Here is a 21,414-nt window from a genome sequence, read left to right as displayed (position 1 = left end):
CGAATTCTTTTCAGTTTCCAAGGCTTCACTCCTTCACTGTAAAATGAGGCTGCAAGAGTACCTCGCTGACAGATAATCTATAAAAAGTGCTAATCCTGGTGCCTGGCACAGTTCATGCCCAGAAAGTTAGTGCTGTTTCTGTTAAGCAAGCTGCTGGAAATTCCCCAGCTCAAAATGTCAAGCCACCTTCCTCAGCATCTGTTTTGGGGGAGAGCAAAAGATTTCCCTTCCTAGAAGGTCCTTCTCTGGCCCTCCTCTGGCCCTCCTCTTCCAAATGACCCAGAATCAAAGGAAAATGCCGGGGGCTAAGGCCAAGCATTCCCATAGGTATCATTCTAATGACCAAGCCCTTTTCACAGGTAAGAAACCAAAGAGAAGCTCAGAGAGGCAGAGTGATTTACTCTAGGCCACACAGCTCATAGAAGCTGGGTTTGACTTATTCTCCTATCCTGGGGAGCATCCACACAATCTTGGCCAGGTGCGTTGTGACTAGGTATGCAAACCTGGGCAAGACCCCTCTCCTCTGTAGGCATCTGTGAAATGAACATCCCAGAACCTCCCCAACACTGGGCATCTCCTGAATTTCGGGGTGGTGATGATTGCCTTTTCTAGGTTATTTGGCGGGAGAGAAAAGGTGAGATCACACCCAGCTCCCACAGAAGGTGGCCAAGGCCCAGCGGGGTGAAGGCTGGGGTAGGGCTCCACTGAGGGACAGTCTCTGTGGGGTATAGCTCCCTGGTGGACCCTGGGAGGGCCACTACTGCAGAGGCCTGGACACACCCTCTTGGCATGTTTCCTGCCCTAGAAACGGGGGCATCCAGCCTGGAGTCTGACCTCATCCCCAGCATCTGCGGAGCAGACTCTAAGTGCCAGTCAGGACCCATGGCCCAGCCTGGTGACGTCAGTTACAGCCGCACTCCTTGACATGGCAGCCCAGCTGCCCAGCCGCGTTCCCAGGTCCAAACCCCCACACTCAGTGAGGCTGGATGCCCCCTGCCCCTCTCGCTTGATCCGAGACCCTGCCTGCTCCCCATGCAGTGGAAAAATGCTGCCATTTCTTTCCAAGGCCTGAAGCCTGAGCGAGTCACTCTGGGATGATTCACGAGGCCGGGGTGGGATTTTTCCACTCCACGCTGCAAACAACGGGGCCTCTGAGAGGGCCTGGAGCTGAGGAGGAGATGCGGGGGCCGCAGGCCTGTCTGGGGGAGGTGGGCGAGGCCTGGACTCGGGGCTCGCGCAAACAGAGCCATGGACACAACCAAACAGCTGCTCCGGGCTTTCCCCAAGGGTCCTGGCCCCCAGCAGCCAGGCCTTGGGGAACCCCAGCCCACGGAACAAGTCCACCCTTGTGTCCAGCTACAATAGCCCGCCTGCCAAGCCTTGCAGAAGGAAGGAAATCCTGGCTGGCCTGGCCCCTGGCAGCAAGCAAGAAGAGGTTTCGCAGGCCTGGGACCTGGGAAACCCAAGACCAGTCCTGACTGTGCTGCTAACATCTGGGTGACCCTGAGCAACGACCTTTCATTCTCAGGGCTCTGCTCGGTGCCTGTAGCCAGGTGGGGGGAGGCAGGGGATCTCAAAAGGCTCCTCCATCGCTAACTATCTGAGCTCAAGATTATTCCCAAGGTTAGCCCACAGGGCACTGAGCTCTCCCCAGTCTCTGTCCTAGGGAAGGGCCTACTGGAACAGGGCTTTTCAGTGAGGCCTTGAGCAAACTGCTTCATCTCCCTGTGCCTCCTGGCCTCAGTTTGCCCCACTGTAAAATGGGAATACAATAGCCTTTTTTTGTTTGTTTTTTCCCCAAGATAACGTGTCTGTGTGCCGGGTATTCCCCATTCACTCTCCAAATCCATTCTGTGTCCTGGGAAGCCCCCATCCACAGGCCGCACCCCCAGGCTTCTGGCTGAGTCTTGTCACCGGGAGGGCCCAGCAGGAAACTGCAGAGTAGAAAGAGAGGGTGGGTGGGGTATTTCTCTCCCTTCTCCCTCTTTGCTGTGTTTGGTTCCAGCTCCTGTCGGAGACCCCAGTTCGTGTTTTAACTCACTGGCTTGTGGCAATACCTTCCCCTCCTCTTGCACCTTCAGGTGGGACCCCATGTGCTTCTCCAGCCCCTGTTGATTCCCTTGACGGTGCCTGCGCCTCTGTAAACAGTCGCTTCCTTAAATTCCCCTCAGTTACGCTGTTCCCTGCCTGGGCCACAGGATACAGCATGCAAACTGCTCCACACAGAGCCTGGCACGCAGCAGGAGCTCAAAAAAGGACATGCCAAAGACAAAGCAAACACTTCTCTATTCTTCTGCGTTCTAGACGATGCCAGTGTAAGGGGGAAACGACTCAAGATCTAGTTCTGATTCCTAACCGCCAGCAGCGTAAACGCCCTCCTATGCCAGAAGCTCTTGGTTCTCTCAGGGTGACCATGCCCCTGCCTCAGCCATCAGCACATCCATAACCAGCCACAACTATCCAGATTCTAATGTTGGAGGCAGACAACCCACACAGCCCTGGAAAAGTAGGTGGTACAATACCGTCTTTTTACAGAGGTAAAAACTAAGATTCAGAGAGGTCAAGTGACTTGCCAAAGGTCGCACAGCACCTAGCGCCCAGAAGGCACTCATTCAACATCTGTTGAAAGAAGGAAAAGATGGCTGGATAAGGAAATGGTTCAAACTCAGGTCATCCCAAATTCTGTGCGCTTCTGCACTCCTTGCGCCTTCTTACCCACTGGCAGCAGAGATCTGTGTAACTTCAAAGAGCCTGGCCTGCATGTCAGGACACCCTGTTTTTCATAAGGATCAAATTCCTTCATTCATCTCCTAGATAGTCATGGAGTATCTGCTGCGGGCCAGGCACTCAGCTGGGTCTCCGTGAGGTGACGCTTGGAAAAAGTGCAAGGGCGTGCAAATGCCAGCGGCCTGAGCGTGAATAAATAAGGCCTTGACTCGCCTCCTCCTGGGCGTGGGGCTTCTGTGCAGCTTCTGTGCAGCCTCTGTGAACCGCAGCCTCCCCACCCCTACTGACCTGGGGCCAAGCTCAGCTTTTCCAAGCTCCCCCCCGCTCCCGGGGCTCCCACAGAGCTCCCTCCCAAAGTGGCTACAACTCCTGGCCAGCCTGGGCCCAGAGCTGTGTCTCAGCCTCTGCCAGTCTGTCCCGTGCCCCTTGAGATCCATGCAGAACAGGTCAGATACAGCCTTGAAAACCCTCTCAGGGGCTTCCCTAGCGGCTCAGTGGTAAAGAATCCTGCCTGCTGATGCAGGAGACACAGGTTTGATCCCTCGTCCCAGAAGATCCCACACGCGGTGGAGCAACTAAGTCCGTGTCCCACACCTGCTGAGACTGTGCTCTAGAGCCCGAGAGCCGCAACCACTGAGCCCACAAGCTGTGACTACTGAAGCCCGCGTACCCTAGAGCCCATGCTCTGCAACGAGGGAAGCCACGGCAATAAGCCCGAGCAGCACTGAAAGCCCAGCGCAGCCAAACATAAATGCATAGAAATTATGTTTTCAAAAAAGGAAACAAAATCTTCTCAGGCTCCGAAAGGACCTGCAGTGAATTATAAGAAGGGAATTCTCCCAAAGCCGGTCACAGAGGACAGACAGCCTCAGGGAGAGGAAAGACATTATCACCCAACAAATCTAGAACTCCCAGGTGGCCCGGGAGATCCCTCAACTTGCTTCCACACAGGAGGTGGGAGCTATTATTGTCTTCCATTCTGCAGAAACTAAAGCTTAGCGTGAGTCAGGGCTGCAGAGCTAGGAAGGAGTGGAGTCAGGATTTAAACCCAGATTGGTGTGTGCCCAGACTGGAGACAATTAAATCTCATGCCTGGGCACTGCAGCTTCCGCTCTGCTGGGGTTATATCCCAAACGTATGTATATGAGGGTTCTGGGTGGGGACAAGGGGGAAGAGAAGGAACACTTGTCAGAATCAGTTTTTGTCGCTGTTGCTCAAAGACACCACTTCGATTAATCATTTCTACTATCTGGTGAAATATAAATGACCAGCTTGCCACAGCAGACTGGACAAAGCTTCCAGAAGCCTCTTGGTTCCTACTGGAGTAAGATTAGGTTCTGAGCTGGGGGGCGGGCAGGATGAGGGGATTGCACAGGACGTCAGGCAGGATGGCACCCGGACAGACTGATGTCTTTCCTCTCGCCCTCACCTGTTCTGGGCTGAAGCAGGAAGAGCCTTGGTCCCCACAGAAACCGCATCCCAACTCCTCCTGCAAGGTCATTCCGGGTGCCCTTGGCCAAGTCTTTTGTCTCCCCAGCCCTGGTCTTCTCCTTCATGGAGCAGGGGTCAGGGCACACATCCTACCCTCTGGACCAGTTTCTACAAGGTCCTAAAGGAAGATGCTGCATGTGTGGAAATAACTCATGAATGTGCTAGGTATAGAAACAGAAGATGTTCTAGCCACCAAACACTTCACTTCAGATCAAGGACAGGGCCTCCCTCTCTCAAGCCCCTGGCCTCTAAGCCCTGAGTCCTAGCATCTCAGAGTGGACACTTAAGGGGTAGATTGGAACGCGCTGATCTTGTGGTCTGGAGCTGGGGCATAAACTTCAGCTCAGCCTCCAACATGCTGTGTGGCTTCTGAGTGAATCCTGGCCCTTTCTGGACCCAGTCTCTAGGCTCCCCACCTGCACAATGGCAAGGGTGAATTGAATGATCCCTAAGCACCCATCCACTGAACAGGTCAACTCCAGCACCTTCTTTGATCAGGGTGGGAGGAGTTCCAGACCAGTTCTGGCAAGAGGCCTCACCTCCTGCTGACCTGCATCACTGAACTCCGGGAGAAGAATCCACAGCTCAGGCAGCCGGAAAGGCCCGAGGCAGAGTCTACACCCTGGGAACCTGCTCCTGCTCCAGCTCTGCAGGCTGGTCCACGGGCTCTCTCCCTCTACATCACACACAGCCCTGGGGGACAGGGTTGGCGAACTCCACTCGGCAGGGTGGAGACCCTACACTTCACCCTCCTCTGTCAGAGGGGGACAATTCACCCCCTTTCAACCTCACAGCCAGCGAGGCTGGCAGCCCCACAGCTTGGGAGGCTCAGCTTGGGAGGCTGAGCTGTCACAGGCCAAAGGTACCTGGCGCCTGAGTAGGACTGGGTAGCCTGGAGCGGGGAGAAGCCTGCTTCCCTCAGCTCCCCGCACCCTACCCTGCCAATTTCAGAATGCGGGACCTGAACAGAATGTTGACATAATTGCAAAGCAATGCATACAGTTTCCATAAGTTCTACAATATGGTTATAATAAAAACGGGCTCTCAGTCCCCTTGGAGACAGACTGAATAAATATTATTCCTCATGATTATTAAAACTCATTAAGTGTGTTTGTAAGGCCTGGGAATTCCCAGCATCTACCAGTGCCTCCACGTTGCGGGGAGCCTAACCCCAAGCCCAGGGCCTGGTGGGAGACTCGGCCCCGGGAAGGAGGAACCCACGCGGTGGTCATCTTCAAGGCAGGAGAACACAGCGGAGGCCTGAGCTTTCTGGAAACTCCGTCTCATCAGTCCCCCCCACCGGAGGAATTGGCCTCCAGCTGCAGAAAGGTCGTTGCCCCTGGAGACAGTCCCAGGCACGCTGGAGGCATCAACCCCAAGATGCTGTCCTGCACGCAGAATGTTCTTTCTCTCTTCCCTGATTGTTCACGCTCACCCTGACCCTTCTTACCCCAAACTCCTCTACCAGGGCCCACAAATCAAGTGTCTTACAGGAGCCGAGCAGGTAAGAGAAACGAGATGAAAGGACTGTGTTGGAAGACCAATCAAGAGATGTGTGGATGAGTACAGACAAGAGCGGGCTTGTCCTGTCCAAGGAATCGGCCGCAACCCGGCCACAGCCCGTGGGCCACTGCCTCTCTCCCTTCTTCCAAGAAAAGCTGGTCACCCTATTATAAGAAATCTCTAACATTCAAAAAATATTAATCACTTATTAAATAGTTTTAAACAATGTTGCATGTGCCAAACAAAACATATTCAGGACTACCCATGGATAACCTTCGCCTGAAACTTGCGGACAAGCCAGGGGGCTGGAGGAGCTCTGGTCCAGGAGTCAGAGAGCTGGCCTTTGGGGACTGCGGGACCAGGGGCCAGTCAGTTCGTGGTTTTCCTTCACCCACTCAACCTTTACAGTTATGTTAGCGAACAGTCACCTGGGGCTTGGGCCAACCAAAGCCCAGAGTTGCTCTTACCTGGAGGGGGCCACCAGACCCAAGATCATCCCAGAGGACCACAGATCTGAGGTAGGATGTACAATTCATGAATATGGGAGACATGGAGGCATGGGGGGGCCCGGGTTCAAGTCAAGGCTCTGCCCATAACCAGCTCTTCAGTCTAGCTTCTCTTCCTCTGCCCTGATCACGAGCAACCGCCCAACTGCCCCTATCAGCCACTCAAGCTCCAAGCAGAATGCACACCCACCAACTCTTACCGGCAAACCACAGTCTCCCTTGGGTCCCGGAGGTCCCATCAGCAGCAGGAAAGGTGTGGGTCCCACCAGATGGAAGAACGAATAGCCAGTACTGATGGGTTGAGGGCTGGAGGACAGGAATCGCGCTGGGGCCAGGGTGGTCTGCTGCCTGGCCCGGGGCTGTCTGGGGTTGGACCCCCTTGTCGGATCGTTCAGCGGGACATCCCGGGCTGCCTTCCCGGATCTGAGCGGGACGGGCTTCCGGGGTCTGGCTTTCTTTGTGGCTTCTGATCCAGTGGGTTTCTTGCTTCCAGTGGAGGCTGAACCAGGAGCGAAGGTGGGAGGCATTGCTGTGGCCCTTGGCCGAGCGGTCCTGGGAGGGCTAGGACTGGGGACAGGTGACGGGGGCGGGACTGTGGCTGGGGGAGGTCTGTGTGTGCTGGTGCGGGCAGGAGCCGGCACAATGGCGTGACTACTCATCTTGGCCTCAGCCTGGACCACTGGGGGCAGAGGCTTTTTAGAGGAGGCAGCAGCTGGAGGTAGGGGCCGGGCACTGGGTGGCAGGAGTCTGGGCATGCCGGGGTTCCTCTGGATCGGCTTCACTGTGGGACGGGAGACTTTGGCAGGGATGGGCTGGGGAGTAGGTAGCACCGGCTTCTTGGTGGGTGGGGCTGGCTTTGTGAAGGCAGGCGGAGCTGTCTTCTGGGTGGGGCGGGGGCTTCTGACTGGGGCAATTGAAGGAAAAAGGGCTGAAGGTGTGGCGGGGTGCCTTTTGGAGGTCTTGGTGGCTGTGTTCTTCTGCAGTGGCTGGACAGGTCTGGGGGAGCTGGTGGGAGAGACTGGGGACACGGGAGGAGGCCCTTCACCGGCTGATAGCTTGGCTGGGGGCAGGGGGGTCCAGGCTGGATGGGATGTGATGGGCTGGGGCGGGCGTGTGGTGCTAGTCCTCATGGGCCTGATGGGCACGGCAGGCCCCACAGTCACCCCAGGCCCCCTGCCTGCCGGCCGTGACTCCAGGGCCAGCGTGGCAGTGGTCAGATTCTCCAGGCCCAACCGGGCGAGGTCGGTCTGGAAGACGAGGGGTGTGCCAGAGTCTCGGGGGAAGAAGGGTCCCAGCTGGGGCCGGTAGGTGTCAGCCTGTCCACACTGCTTTCTCAGGTGGGTACAGTAATTGTGAGCGACCTGCGCCACGGGGTAGATACTGAACTGGCACAGGGCCCCCTCGAACTGGACTGCATGCAGGCTCATCTTCCCAAAGAGGAACAAGCCGTCAGGGTCGAGCGCTGGGTCCCTGTGGAAAGGCAGCGAGACGGGCACCCGGCGCTGCCCACAGGCTGTCACCAGGGTGACCGTGCGGCCGTGGAGCTCCAGGGCCAGGTGGTGCCAGCGCCCGTCGTGGACATCGAGGTCGAAGGCCACAGAGCGCCGGGGCCCCAGGTGGACCACAGTCTTGCCGGGGAGGAACTGCAGGCCCAGCTGCAGCTTGCGCTTCCGGCTGCGGACGGCGAAGAGGAAGGCATGGTTCACCCGGTGGGAGCAGAGGCTGAGCACCAGCGCCAGCTCCGTGCCCAGGGCGGTGGGGACGACGGCGGCCGTGGGAGCCTGGAGCCGGGCCCGCTGAGTGAAGATGAAGCCCGTCTGGAAGGGGATGACCCCTGGGGGTGGGGGGCTCCGGCCGCCCGCCGCCTTTGTCCAGCTGAGGCCCAGCCGCTGGAGGACGTCCACATCTGGAGAGGGAGGGCAGGAGGGGAGAGAGGGCACAGTCAGGGCCTGCTTTCAGCCACAGCGACAGTGAGGACAGCCCACCCACTGCTGCCTGCCGCCCCTCGGCTATGACAGAGCAGAGCTGGAACCCGCCCCTTGCTGGGCTGTGTGATCCTGTGTATATACAGACCGTCCATCACTTCCAATGCAGTTACAGTCCCATACAACGAATGTCACACCCTGAGTCAAAGATGCACTTAATATACCTACCCTAGTGAGCATCACAGTTTAGCCTGCTACTACTGCTGCTGCTAAGTCACTTCAGTCGTGTCCGACTCTATGTGACCCCATAGACGGCAGCCCACCAGGCTCCCTCGTCCCTGGGATTCTCCAGGCAAGAACACTGGAGTGGGTTGCCATTTCCTTCTCCAATGCATGAAAGTGAAAAGTGAAAGTGAAGTCGCTCAGTCGTGTCCAACCCTTAGCGACCCCATGGACTGCAGCCCACCAGGCTCCTCCATCCATGGGATTTTCCAGGCAAGAGTACTGGAGTGGGGTGTCATTGCCTTCTCCACAGTTTAGCCTAGCCTACCTTAAACTCAGAACACTTACCGTTAGGCTAAATCATCTCACACAAAGCCTGAAAGTGAAAGTTGCCTAGTCATATCCAACTCTTTGTGACCCCATGGACTATACAGTCCATGGAATTCTCCAGGCCAGAATACTGGAGTGGGTAGACCTTCCCTTCTCCAGAAGATATTCCCAACCCAGGGATGGAGCCCAGGTCTCCCGCATTGGGCAAATTCTCTACCAGCTGAGCCACAAGGGAAGCCCAAGAATACTGGAGTGGGTAGCCTATGCCTTCTCCAGAGGATCTTCCCGACCCTGGAATCGAACCTGGGTGAATTGCAGGTGAATTCTTTACCAACTGAGCTATCAGGGAAGCCCCCATACAAAGCCTATTTTACAACAAAGTGCTGAATATCTCATATAATATATTGAGGCTATACTAAAAACAGGGCTTCTCTGGTGGCTCAGATGGTAAAGAATTTGCCTACAGTGCAGAAGACCCAGGTTTGACCCCTGGGTCAGGAAGATTCCCTGGAGAAGGGAATGGCAACCCACTCCAGTATTCTTGCCTGGAGAATCCCATGGACAGAAGAGCCCGGTGGGCTATAGTCCATGTGGTCGCAAAGAGTTGGATGTGACTGAGCAACTATCTCACACACACATACTAAAACTGAGACACAGAACGATTGTGCTGGTTCAGAACGGTTTAAGTGTATGGGTTGTTTCCCTCTGTGATCCTATGGTCCACTGGGAGCTGTGGCTGCTGCTGCCCGGTGTACAAGAGACAATCATACTGCATATCGCTAGCCCAGGAGAAGACCAAAAAGATCAAAATCAAACACCCCAAGTACAGTTTCACTTTTGCACCCATCACTAAGTCAAAAAATCATAAACTGAATCATTATAAGTTCAGGGCCATCTATGAGCGGCTAAAAACACAGACACTGAAGCCAAACTTCCTGAGTTCAAATCCTAGCTCCACCACTTACTAGGGTTGTGACTTCAGTGCCTCAGTTTTCCCATCTTTTAGATGGGATAATAGTAGTACCAAAACTCAGAAGGACGTGGTGAAGATTAAATGAGCTAATGCACTTGGGGGGAAAAAGAGGCCTGGCACAAAATAAGCATGTTTGAAGGATAGCTATTAATGTGAAAAATAATGATAATCACCAAATGCTAGAGCTAACAGTATTAGAGACTGCCCAGTGTGGCGTGTTGGATGGAGGAGCCTGGTAGGCTGCAGTCCATGGGGTCTCAAAGAGTCAGACACGACTGAAGCGACTTAGTAGCAGCAGCAGCAATGCAGCGTGTTTCCCCCTTTCTCTGCCTCAAAAGCCATCTCCTCCAGGAAGCAGTCCCATAAGTGAGGGACCAACAGGAATGTTCACGGCACCAGAGCTCGGTAAGGATGTCCAGGGGACCGGACTAGTTTCACCATCTTCAGGAACCCTAGTCTGCTAGAGCAGACCGGGGGAGCCGCTGTCTACGCAGAAGGCAGAGGACATTTCCAGTGACCCCCCCTCTTCCCCGTGTGGCTTTGGAGAGAGCAGAGGAAGTAATCAAGGCATTCTTGTAACCTCTGTCCTCTGGCAAAGGGTTTGGACAACTGACCGTGGTCTGGCCAGGTCACATCCGCCTGGTAATTACACTGGCAAGAGCTTGCCAGAGCAAAAAGAGGGTTTCCAGGGTGTTTATGGAAAGGTTTCCTGACCTTGCCTCTCATCGGGTCATTCAACCTCCTTCAGTCAGCTGAGCTGCCAGCACCTGTAGACGCCTGCTCGGGAGCCCCATCTCAGCAGGAAAGGATAGGCTCCATCTGGAACTGGGCTCTGGGAAAGGTCCATAGACCCCCTCCCCTGAGCTGAGTATCCTGACCCCTAAATGTGGAATGCTCTCTCCCTCATCACCTAGAGTAAAGGGCGTGTGCTGGGCTGAATGCAGCCAGCTCTTCATAGACCCTAGGCTGACTGCTGTGAGATGGATGGACAGAGAGATAAGTGGGCTGGGAGAAACTCAGAACCCGGGCGCTGGCAGCATGGCAGCATAATGGCTCCATAGCAGGCTTTGCAAACAGAAGGCTGGACTTTAGGGCCGGACAAGACCACCTGTAGGTCTGGACTCTGAGCCTCCATTCCCTCCGCTGTAAGATGAGGCTACGAAGAGTGCTGACGTCATCTGGGCCCTGGGAGATGATAAGGTGGTCTTCCTCTTGATCCTCACCCACCCCTGCACTCTGTGCTTCTGATTAAGTTTCTTCCTGCACTGCCCTCCCCCCGCCCAGCCCATCTCCCATCGCCAAGCCAGTCTCCCTGCCTGTAAGACAAGGGGAACCAGACCTGGAGGTGGTCACAGAGTCCTAAGAATGTTCCAAACACTGTAGCTACAGGCTGCTGTTTCAGGCTTGAAGGCTCTTATTCCTCTCTAGGACCCAAGGGCCTTCACTTCCCTTCAAATTCCTCCTTTCTCCCACCTCTGTCTGTCCCCAGGTCCTAAGCTAAAACAAGCCACCATTTAAGGATTCTCTGAGTAGCAGCATCTTTTATACACTTAATCACAGAAAGCCGCTTACTATCACAAAACACTTCTCACTATAAACAACCTAAAAGGGAGGAGCTCCTCAGAACGACAGAAAGCCACCTCTGCTCTCTCCGCGCCCCACCTCACCTGGGACCGAAAGGCTCCCAGCCCTGCAGACCTCTCTCTCTGCACCCTACCACTTACAGCCCCTTGAGCTCCCCCTGGGAAGATGACAACTGGCCAGGCCCGGGGGCACCAAGGAGGCTCCCCTTATCACCCTCTCCAGGTGGGCTCTAAAGCTGCCACCAGGCAGTCCCCAGGCCTCCCCCGCACACTCGCTGCGGTTCAGGGGCCAAGTCCTCCCGACTCAGCCACCTGGAGCTGGCAGAGGTGGTCACCGCTAAGCCTCCAGGAGCCTCTGATCACTGCGGGCTCCATGGAGACACAGAAGGACCACTCTTGCCCCAACTTCACAGGTAAATATATAATCAACAATAAGAGGAAGAACTAATGTTTATTGAGCATTTACTATGTACCAAGTACTTTACAAGCATTAACTCTTGACTCGCTCTGTCATCTATGAAGCAAGTACTGTCTGTCATCCCCCCTCTTTCGGATAAGAGGGTGAGAAAGCTGAGCCATATATAGTGTTGGGTTGGCCAAAGGTTCATTTGGGCCCCCATAATGAATGAACTTTTTGGCCAACCCAATAACTTGCCCAGGGTCACACAGCTTATTATAATCAGAGGCACAGCTGGGCTTGAAACCCAGGCTGCTTGGCCCCAGGCCCTTCCTTCATCACTGTGCCTTCCTGCACTGGAGCCCCTTGACTGCTTGAAGGCAGGCTAGAGATGCAAGCAGGAAGGATCCCATCAGAGGAGAGGAGCTGGGGGACGGGGGAATGAATTCAGCCCAACGCCGAGATGGAGGGACCCAGCCAGCTGGCCACAGCAAGATCCCTTTATTATATAAACCTGGCTTCACTGCCCCAGCCTCTCTGCCCCCCACCCCCCTTCCCAGTGCCTGACTCAGGACTCTGGACAGCTGTTCACCTACTTTGTGGGGGAAACAGCAAACTCGGAAAATATGACATTTGCACAAAATGTTGCTGGGCGGCAGAAGTCTCTTCCGGGCACATCCCTCCCCTCCCAGGGGCCCAATCCCTGCCAGCAGCCAGGTCAGGCCACAGGGGCTCTGGGAGTGCCCGGGTGCCTGTCCCAGCACACAGGCCAGGCGTGGAGGAGGGGGAGGGGCTGCTATTTTAAGAGGCATTGTGGCTGCTTGACAAACAGATGTGGGAGAGCTTTCAGTTTCCATGGGTAGCTATGTAGCCAGTCCCCCCGGCCCCCCGCTGCCTGGGGCCCCCTGGACAGATCCTCAGGGACAGCAGGGAAAAGCAGCATCTCACGGGAAGGGGAGTGCAGATCACAGGAGTAGGCCAGGATGCTGGAGTCCTTCATGCCTCTTGTCAGCCCTTCTTGGGGTACCCATAAGACAAAGGGGGACAACTGAGGCTTACTGACCTAGTGTAACTTACATTCTGCCTTGGAGAGGAACAAAAGCATTGCCTCTCTACATTTCTGCACTGAGCGCTTCCTACCCTCACAAAACATCAAACGGGATGCTTTCAAGGCTGGAGAGAATTCGTTAATGATTGGCTCCACTCTACTGATGAGAAAATCGAGGTACTGAGTTCCGCATTAGGGGCACCGATGTCTCCTACCCCTGCGTTCCCAGATCCCTTCCGTCCTGCTTTGTCTCCCCCTGGACAAAGAGAAGAGACAGTTACCTTCAGGAGCTCCTTGGGTGGAGGCCAGGTGACAGGCGAGCGAGACTAAGATCCAGGTGAAGAGAAACCCCCTAGAGACCAGGAGACACAAGCAGATGCAGCATCAGCTTCCACCCCTCACATCCAGATCCGGCCGGGGAGTTGGGAGGGAATCCTCCAGCCCCAGTCCCATCCCGGTCCTGCCCAGGGGAGGTGGGAGGTGAGGTGCAGACTCTAGGACTCCATTGGACCAGCCCATACTCCTGGGGTCCAGGCACAGCCTTCTGAAAAAGGAACTGCTTACATAGTACAAATACAATCTCGCTTTTTACAGATCAGTGAATCAAGGTCACAGGCAGGAAGCCCTGCCCTGGAGACTCAGGGTCCAGATCAAAATCTGCCACTGATGCCCTGGGCAACAAAAGACCAGTCCCTGCCCCTCCCTGTCTCTGGACCTCAGTCTCCCCATCTGCATTATGGCCTCAGGATCTTGAGGCCCAATAGGCAGCAGAGCCAGGGAGGAAAGGTCAGCAGGAAGACCAGAGGAGTCTGCTTAGATGACAGGTATCTTCAAAGGGCAGGAAAGAGAAGAACTCAGTCTCCAGACTCAGGGCCAGGGGTGGGAGACGACCGTTTAGCCAGGACCACTGCACGTTAAGGAAGCTGCCTACTAGCTTCATGCTCACAGAAAATGGAAGAGGGAGGAGAGAAGAGGAGATGATGGGGAGTCAGGCCCCCCCGACCCAGGTGCAAACCTGGCCCCATTGCATACCAGCTGTATGACCCTGGATGAGTCCCTCAGCCTCCCTGAGCCTGTCTCCTTCTCTGCAATTCAGCTGACATTCCCTATCTTGTAAGCCAGGCGTGAGGATTAAATGAGCTCATGCATGTCAAGGGCTCGGACTGCTGCCAGCCACAGAAGTGCTTCTTAGACCAACCCTGCTGCCCTTGCAAGCTGGGTCCCAGAAGGGTTAATGCTCTGCTCAGGGGCTCCTGCCAAGATGGGCAGAGGCAGTGATCTGATTTCACCTTCCTGTGGGAGCAGCCACTGGTGACACCCGAAGCCACTGGGGCATCTGATCCCCAGGCAGGCAAAGGGGAGGGCGGCACGTGGCCAGAGCCGGCCAGCCAGGAGGCAGGCAGAAAGAACCCCGCCAGGCGGGTGGTGAGGGCAAAGGCTGGGACACGCTGGCCCAGGATCCATTTCCAAGAGGAAGGCTAGGATGATGCGCTTCTGGGGAATTGTGTAATCCAGGAAACCCATCTGCCAGAATAGATGTCGGGAGCCCCAGGTTCTTCCTAGCTCCCTGGAGGCCTTGGAAAACAAGCTCACACTCTGTGATTTAATAGCAAATCCTCCAATTTAATTGTAATTAGCATCAATGGTAATCCTGACCTAGACAATGTGGAAGGCACTGGTGGTTACCTACCCATAGCCTCCCCCCTCTTCTTGCTTGTTCAGGAACTTCAAAGGAAATTGGATGACTCTGGGTAGATCTAAGTCCATCTTGGGAATCTGCCATGCCAGTGACTGGTTTAGGCCTGCATATATGACGCAAATGTGGCCAATGAGATGTCAGGAATGTCTGTCAGGACCTCGAAGAAAGCATTTCAAAGGAACACAGTAAGGGCTTTCTTCTAGCCTTCGAATGCTGTTGAATGAAGACTTGCTGCTGCAGCCGTTTTGTGAACATGAGGTAACAAGCCACGTGAACATGTGAGAATGCCAGAAAGGAAAAACGGTGGGTGTCTGATGACACTTGAGATGCTAAACTGGCCAATCCTATTACGGCTTTTCCTTTGGACCTCTTGACATAGGAGGTAATGAGTCCCTTACTGCTTAAGCCATGTTCAGTTGGGAATTACATGCAGCATAAGGCAAGCTAGCTGAAACAGCACTCAGACGCTGATGGTGGTGCCTTGAAAGCCTTCAGCTTCTGGGCCTCAGCACAAGCTACTCTCAAGGGCTCTGGACTCCACTCTTGCCTGGTTAGCTCCCACTCGCGGGTTAGAGTCTAGCCAGGATGTCATTTCCCACAGTCTGCTGCACGTACCTCCCCAGGTATCCCACGTGTGTCTGTCTATCTTCCTGTCTCATTTTCCAACTCAAGTCCCTGAAGGGCAGGGCCCACGTCTGTCTTGGATTCCCAGCACCTGGCAGGCATGTAGTAAATGTTCAGTATATTTTTACAGAAGAAATGAATGTCATCTGGAACTACAGGACTCTGGACTTTAAAAAGTTTCTTCCCAAAGACTTAATGCCACTAGGCCCACCCCACCTCTGACTTTTTCCAAGGATGCTCCTGGATAACCCTTGCTCCCTTCCTTCTCTTCTCCAATCTGCTGCCACTGCTGTGAGAACGCTTTTTACGTGGGACCTGTCCTCCCTGCCTCCAGCTTACCATCAGCAATAACAAAAGGTCAGTGCCTAGCTGTCTGAGTTGGGGAGATGGGTAGAGGCTGACCCTCCTGGCATGACCTGCCTACTTGGAGTAAATGGTAGCCCCATCAACTATGACAAGCAATAAGAGGTAGCTCTTTTTGATTTGACAAAAACTTAGCCTTAGGGAGGGCAGGTACTTTCTCAAGGTCACCGTGGGCAGACCCTGGGGACTAGGTACTTTTTCCCATACCCACCAGGTAGCTACTCCAGGAAACTGGCCAGATCTACTGAGGAAGAGCCATCTCCTACATCCTAGTCTTGGTAGTTCCAAAGCACAACCGCATATCAAAGGCTCTAAGAAGTTCTGCAATAAAGAAATCAACTGCCCTTTCTGTTGATCAGCAGTCCCTGAAACTAGAGGACCAGGGAACCCATTTCCAGAAGACCTCCTCAGAAGACAGTGCTCCTGGCTCTGCAGGGTTCCTGCAACCTCACTAGTTTCTCTTTCATTTCCTTTCTGTCTCCTCTTCTCTCAGCCTTTTCCAGGCACCAGCCCTCACTCCTTGAGTCTCTCCCTGTGTCGTCACATCCACCCTTCTTAGAATGCTCCCCAAGCTGATAAAGACAGGTCAGGTGGAGAGGAGAGGGTACAAGAACCACGCACATCCTTCTCGGTCAATTTCTCCTGCTGGAGTTATGCCAAGGCGACTTCCCTGTAGAGAATTAAAGGATAAATTCAGAGGCAATAGTTGTAATCCCAGGAGAAAGAAGACTCCCAGGAGAGATGGGATCAGACTACCCCCTTCAATTAAGCTTCATAACACCATGGTTTCTAACTCGAGAATTTCAGCCCTGAAAGAGCTATTTAAAAAAATATTTGTCTCCCTTTCATTCACCTCAACAAATGCAACTGACCCTCTCAGACCTGGATTCCTTGTGCACTTGACCCAGGAACTGCCAAAGTATAGCAAGGGAGTGTAGAGTGCGAATAAAGTGGGCTTTCCTGGTGGCTCAGCTGGTAGAGAATCCGCCTGCAATGTGGCAGACCTGGGTTCGATCCCTGGGTTGGGAAGATCCCCTAGAGAAGGGAACAGCTACCCATTCCAGGATTCTGGCCTGGAGAGTTCCATGGACTATATAGTCCGTGGGGTTGTGACGAGTCGGACATGACTGTGCGACTTTCACTTCACTTCATAGAGTGGGAGAAGGTCCTCTGAGATCATTTCGAGGCCAGATTCTAGTCTCATCCCCTTTGTAGAGATGGGCCACTGGAGCCCAGAGAGGGGAAGCAACTTGCCCAAAGCCACACAGCATGCCAGTGACCCACATCATCTGACTCCACTACTTAGCAGACCATTTTCGCTTGACTCATCCCAAGAAGAAATCAAAGACTTACAGGGACTTCCTACTTGCCAGAGACCAGAGTCCCAGCCTTCACCAACCGGAACAGAGATGCAGCCTAGGGAGCCAGCAGCCATCTAAGTAAGCTCCAGGCCTGGAAAGTTGGCTCCCAGAGGGAGGCCCTGCCGATTCTTTTGCTCCCGTTCCAATCCTATTTAGGCTACTGCTAATAACGTTTAGTGCCTGCGCTGGCTCAGAGCTTTGTTCTTCCAGACTTCTGTTTTCACCGCTGACTCGTGGGCCTTGGCTCAGCGAAGCCAGGGCTCCAGAATGTCGGGAAGACCAGAGCACAGGGGCCAGAGACAGCAGAAGGCAGCCGGAACGGAAGCCATGAGTTCGGGAGCCTGACCTTGGAGACACAGCCTGGCCACCAAGCCCTCCAAGAAGGGAACCCAGGTGTTCCTCTCTCCTGCAAAAAAAGCCCTCTGCCAGTACACCCAAAGCAATTACTCCTGGAGCACGAGGCTGCCAGAACCTGCAGCTGGCTTGCATGGTTTCTTCCTCCATCCTTGCTACCCAAGAACACAGGGGAACTTCAGGGACTGATACCAGTCTGAACATCCACTGAGTGCTCAAGCTAAGACCCGGGGCATAGAAACATGAGGCCAAGTGGACCCATGGTCTCTGGGCTTGGCTCTGCACCCATGGAGTGAGCTGGGAAGGATGCTGGCCAAAGGACCACAGAAAAGAGAAGAGGGGTGGACCTCTCCCACCTGCCTCCATGGGCTGGCCAGGCCCCGCGTGCCCAGATAGCCATGCCCAGGCCTTCTTCACACCTTACACCTCTTCCATGGGAACACAGACAGGTCATCTGTCTGGACAGGATGCAGCCCAGAATTTTCCAGCTGACTCACACATCCATTCAAGATGAAGTGAATAATGATACAAATAGCAGCTGCCGTTTATTGAGCACTTACTATATGCCAGGCCCTGCTCTAAAAGCCTTTTACAAGCACAGCCCCACTAATCCTCACCAAACCCTGCTTGCTGGAAATGAAGATGCCTGTTTGGGGACAAGAAAAAGGAGAAGCAGAAAGGCAAGGCGCCCGCCCCAGCTTGCAGAACAGAGGCAGGGATTCACACGGCCTGACTGCCATGCTCTCCCAGCTCATGGGTGTGAGTTTATGTTTTGCTTCCGTTTCCACCATCAATTGAAATGGCATTTCGTGGGTCGGGCAAGTTGTGGGGTATCAAGAGGGTCCCTGAAACACAGAGAGGGAGGAAGAGAATATGCCAATAAAGTAACAGGTAGAGTGTGCTCAGAGAGGGACAGACAGGGGGTTACATGCGGAGGGCAGGGCCCCCACCAATGCAACACCAGGGTTGCTGATGGCTACCAGATTGAGCCTGGGGGGTGGGGGGGTGGGGTACAGTAGGCTTATGGAAGCATAAGGAAAGGGGGGAGTGCTCTGAGGACAGGGAGGATGGAGAAGCAAAGAGAAGCCAGGGATGCTCCATAACAGTGTCCTGGAACCTGATCTGGAAGGTGCAGAAGAGCAAAGCTAGGAGACCGGAGGGCGTAGCATCTGGGGCACTGCACCAGCAAGGGAGGCAGAGGCTGGGCCTCAAAGCCACGTGACTGCCCACTTGCCCAAAGCTTGGGCCCCACTGTGGGGGGCTCTCCTGGCACCGCTTTTCTACCCAACCGCTGGCATCTGCCCTGGCACAGGGTCTTCTGGAGAAAATGAGTCAGCAGTGCGCTTACTGGTGGTGGTGGTGGTGGTGGTGGTGGTAATGGGGGGTGTGTGTGTGTATGTGTGTGTGCATGCATTGCGGTGGGAGGCGGGGGTGTGGGGGAATCTCAGCCAGCCAGCTTTTTCCAAGACATGGGAAAGAAAGGGGGCGGCATCGCCCCCCTGATCCCAGCGCAGAGGGGGCAGGACCCGGTGGGGCAGGGCGGAGCTGCAACCCAGACCAGCCTCTTGGGAACAGTCCCTGCTCCTGGGGGCAGGATGGGCAGGGAGCAAGTTCTCTGCTTCTCCAGGCAGGCGGTGAGCATGAAGCACAGTCCGTGGGGCCCGGAGGGGCTGCTCCCCGCCTGCTCACTCCCACACACACCCACGCCAGTGACTCCTCCTGCACACGCTCACTCTTTACAACTCCTACTCCGCAGGGTGGGAACCAGAGATTCCCTGGCCCTCAGGGGCCCGCGGGGGCTCACATCTGTGCCAAGAGGGGTTCGAATTAGTCATCTCCCCAGGCCCTTTCTGCCCTGATATGCTGGTTCTCACTTTTTCTAACACACATGACGGGAAAGCAACAGCAACTCAGGACCACCCCCACTCCCACCGCCCCCCCCCCGGCCCCTCCCCAAGCAAGGAAGCGCCGAGACACACAGACCCAAACAGACTGACACACACGCGGCGATTTCCAGAAACAGGGGACGTGCAAAGACACACAGACACCGAGACAGAAGCAGGAGTCTTGGAAATCTGCAGACGGTTTCCCAAGAACAGACAGAAACCGAGACTTACAGGCTGGGGACCTGTGGACACCCAACTGGAACACGGAGACCCCTCCTCCCCCAAGCATCCAAAGAGCCCCCTCCTCTCCCCCGCCCACCGCTCCAGGCGCCACCCCCAGCCCTCAATCTCGACCCCGGGGCGGGCTCTGCAGCGACCCTCCCCAGCTCGGCCCCCGCCCCAACGCGATCCGGCCGCCGCGCCAGGCGGGGCAGGGCGGGCAGCGCTCGGCTCGCCAACCCTCTCCGGGCCGGGGGCGCTGCCCGCGTTAACCCTTGGCGGCCCGCCCTGCAGGGGCGCAGGAAGGGGCAGGAAGCTGACGTTCTGCTGGAAGCGTCCCGCGCGGCGGGGAACCCCAGCCTGCCCCGGGGCTGGAGCCGCCAGAAGCTGGGGAGGGGGCGTCCCTCCCCGAGCCCGTACTCACCCCCCTTGCGCCGCCGCCGCCGCCGCCGCCGCTGTGCCTCGGGTCCCCCGCGCCGATCCCGCTCCCATGGCGGGCCCCTACTTCATGCTCCCGAGCCCGGGGGGCAAGTGTGGGCGCGCCCCATGGGGCCGCCAGCCCCCCGCCCCGCCGCGCCAGGCCGGCTCAGAGCGCGCGGCCCCCGCGCCCCCAGCGCAGTCCAGCTCCCAGGGGCGCCCGAGCAAGCAGGCAGCGCGGCCGGAGCTCCGCGGGCGCCCGCGCCAGGCCCATGGTCCCAGGAGTCCCGGCGCCGCGCTCGCCCCTGCCTCGCTCTTTTCTGCTTCCACCGAAAAGGAAGAAGAAGCAGAAGAAGAAAAAAAAAAAAGATGATCAAACTTTTGGAGGCGGGCTGCTGGCGGTCCCCGGAGACAGAGCAAGGCCGGGCGAGGGCGCGCAGAGGGCGGTAGAAGCTGCCTCCCCGCCGGCCTGGGGGAGGAGAGGAAAAGGAAGGATTTGGGGGAAATGAAGGCGATTTAAAGTCTCGGCCCGCGGTGGCTCTCCACCTTCTCTCCTCCCCGCGCCGGGCCGCCCTCTGCTGCCCCCTGCTGCCCCCTGCCGGACACAGCCGGGGACACAGCCTCCGCGCGCCCACGACTGTCCCGCGGGGACACCCCACCCCCAGCCCCCTTGTAAAGATGGGGAAACTGAGATTCACAAAAAGGAGAGGGTCGGCCAAGACTGTACAGCAGGATGTTCGCAGTTCGGAGATTCGGGACCTCTTTGTGAGACTGGGAGTCCCTGAGTTGGGGGCAGATAGAGGAGGTAAGGGGACATACTACTGCTGAAAGGAACCCGAAGTCCCAAGGAGTTCCAGGGATAAATCTGGGACCAGCCCTGACTCCCATAAAAACAGCAATCAGTGTCCCACCACACACACACACACACACACACACACACACACACACACACACCTATTTTCGTCTCAGATTCACAGCATCCTGGAGAACGGACTTTCCTGGGCACGTAGTGGGTGGGTTTCTTAAATGCTGGTCACCTCTCTCTCCCCAATTTTCCCTGGTGGCTCAGACCATAAAGTGTCTGCCTGCAAAGCAGGAGATCTCTCTCTCCTCTGTACGAGGTAAGAAACGCGAGTTTAACCTACCTCCCCACCTCAGCGTAGACCAAGGTTTCACTCAGACCACCCCGCACCCCTCGCCGCCGGAGCGCAGAAATGCACGCCTTGAAGACGCCACAAGCACCTGGCGAATTCGCACACTCCCAGGTCCAGTCCGAACCCTGGCATTAGAAGCCCCTCCGCCTCCACCTCCAACGGCTTGTTCACATTCCCACACATTTCTGCACTTGCTCCAAGTTCAGACACACACTCACTCACATGCAAGCGCAGCCACGCACTCCTTCTGGGCTCACACGAACCCACCCCTGGGGTGTCTGGAATCGAGCGCACACCGACTCCACACACGCAGATGCATGCACATTAGTGCTTACATGCGCGTAAATGCACACTAGCCTAGTCAGATCCTCCCAACGTACACAGCCGCGTGCATACTTCTCATACATACCTTCACGTGCGCACACACCCAACGTTGCCCAAGTGCACACACACTCGCGCCCTACCCCCAGCTGCACAGAGCTTTCCGCTAGTGCCCATTGCACGCGGAGGGCACACACTCACTCCTCGCACGTGCACCCCCTCCCCACTCGCGCGTATCTTTACGCACACACACACCCGTATCCCTAGCGCTCCAGGAACCCCGGGGCACTTACTGGATCCCTAGGTGCGAG

The 21,414-nt window shown here is 55.9% G+C and overlaps 1 protein-coding gene across 1 annotated transcript in view; it reads right to left on the bottom strand.

Moving 5' to 3' along the window:
• COL27A1 (collagen type XXVII alpha 1 chain) overlaps positions 1-19,703 on the bottom strand; it is a 147,331-nt gene extending 127,628 nt beyond the window's left edge. The window contains exons 1-3 of the mRNA XM_052645006.1: positions 19,636-19,703; positions 12,987-13,057; positions 6,428-8,133 (exon numbers count right to left, since the gene is read on the bottom strand). Coding sequence (XP_052500966.1) covers positions 6,428-8,133; positions 12,987-13,057; positions 19,636-19,703 — 1,845 coding nt within the window. The remainder of the gene's footprint in view (positions 1-6,427; positions 8,134-12,986; positions 13,058-19,635) is intronic.
• Positions 19,704-21,414: the final 1,711 nt, after the last annotated feature.

Source organism: Budorcas taxicolor, chromosome 8 (genome assembly GCF_023091745.1).
Source record: "Budorcas taxicolor isolate Tak-1 chromosome 8, Takin1.1, whole genome shotgun sequence".
NCBI lineage: Eukaryota > Metazoa > Chordata > Mammalia > Artiodactyla > Bovidae > Budorcas > Budorcas taxicolor.
Note: the sequence above shows the minus strand (reverse complement) of the source record. Positions and strands in the feature narration are given on the sequence as shown.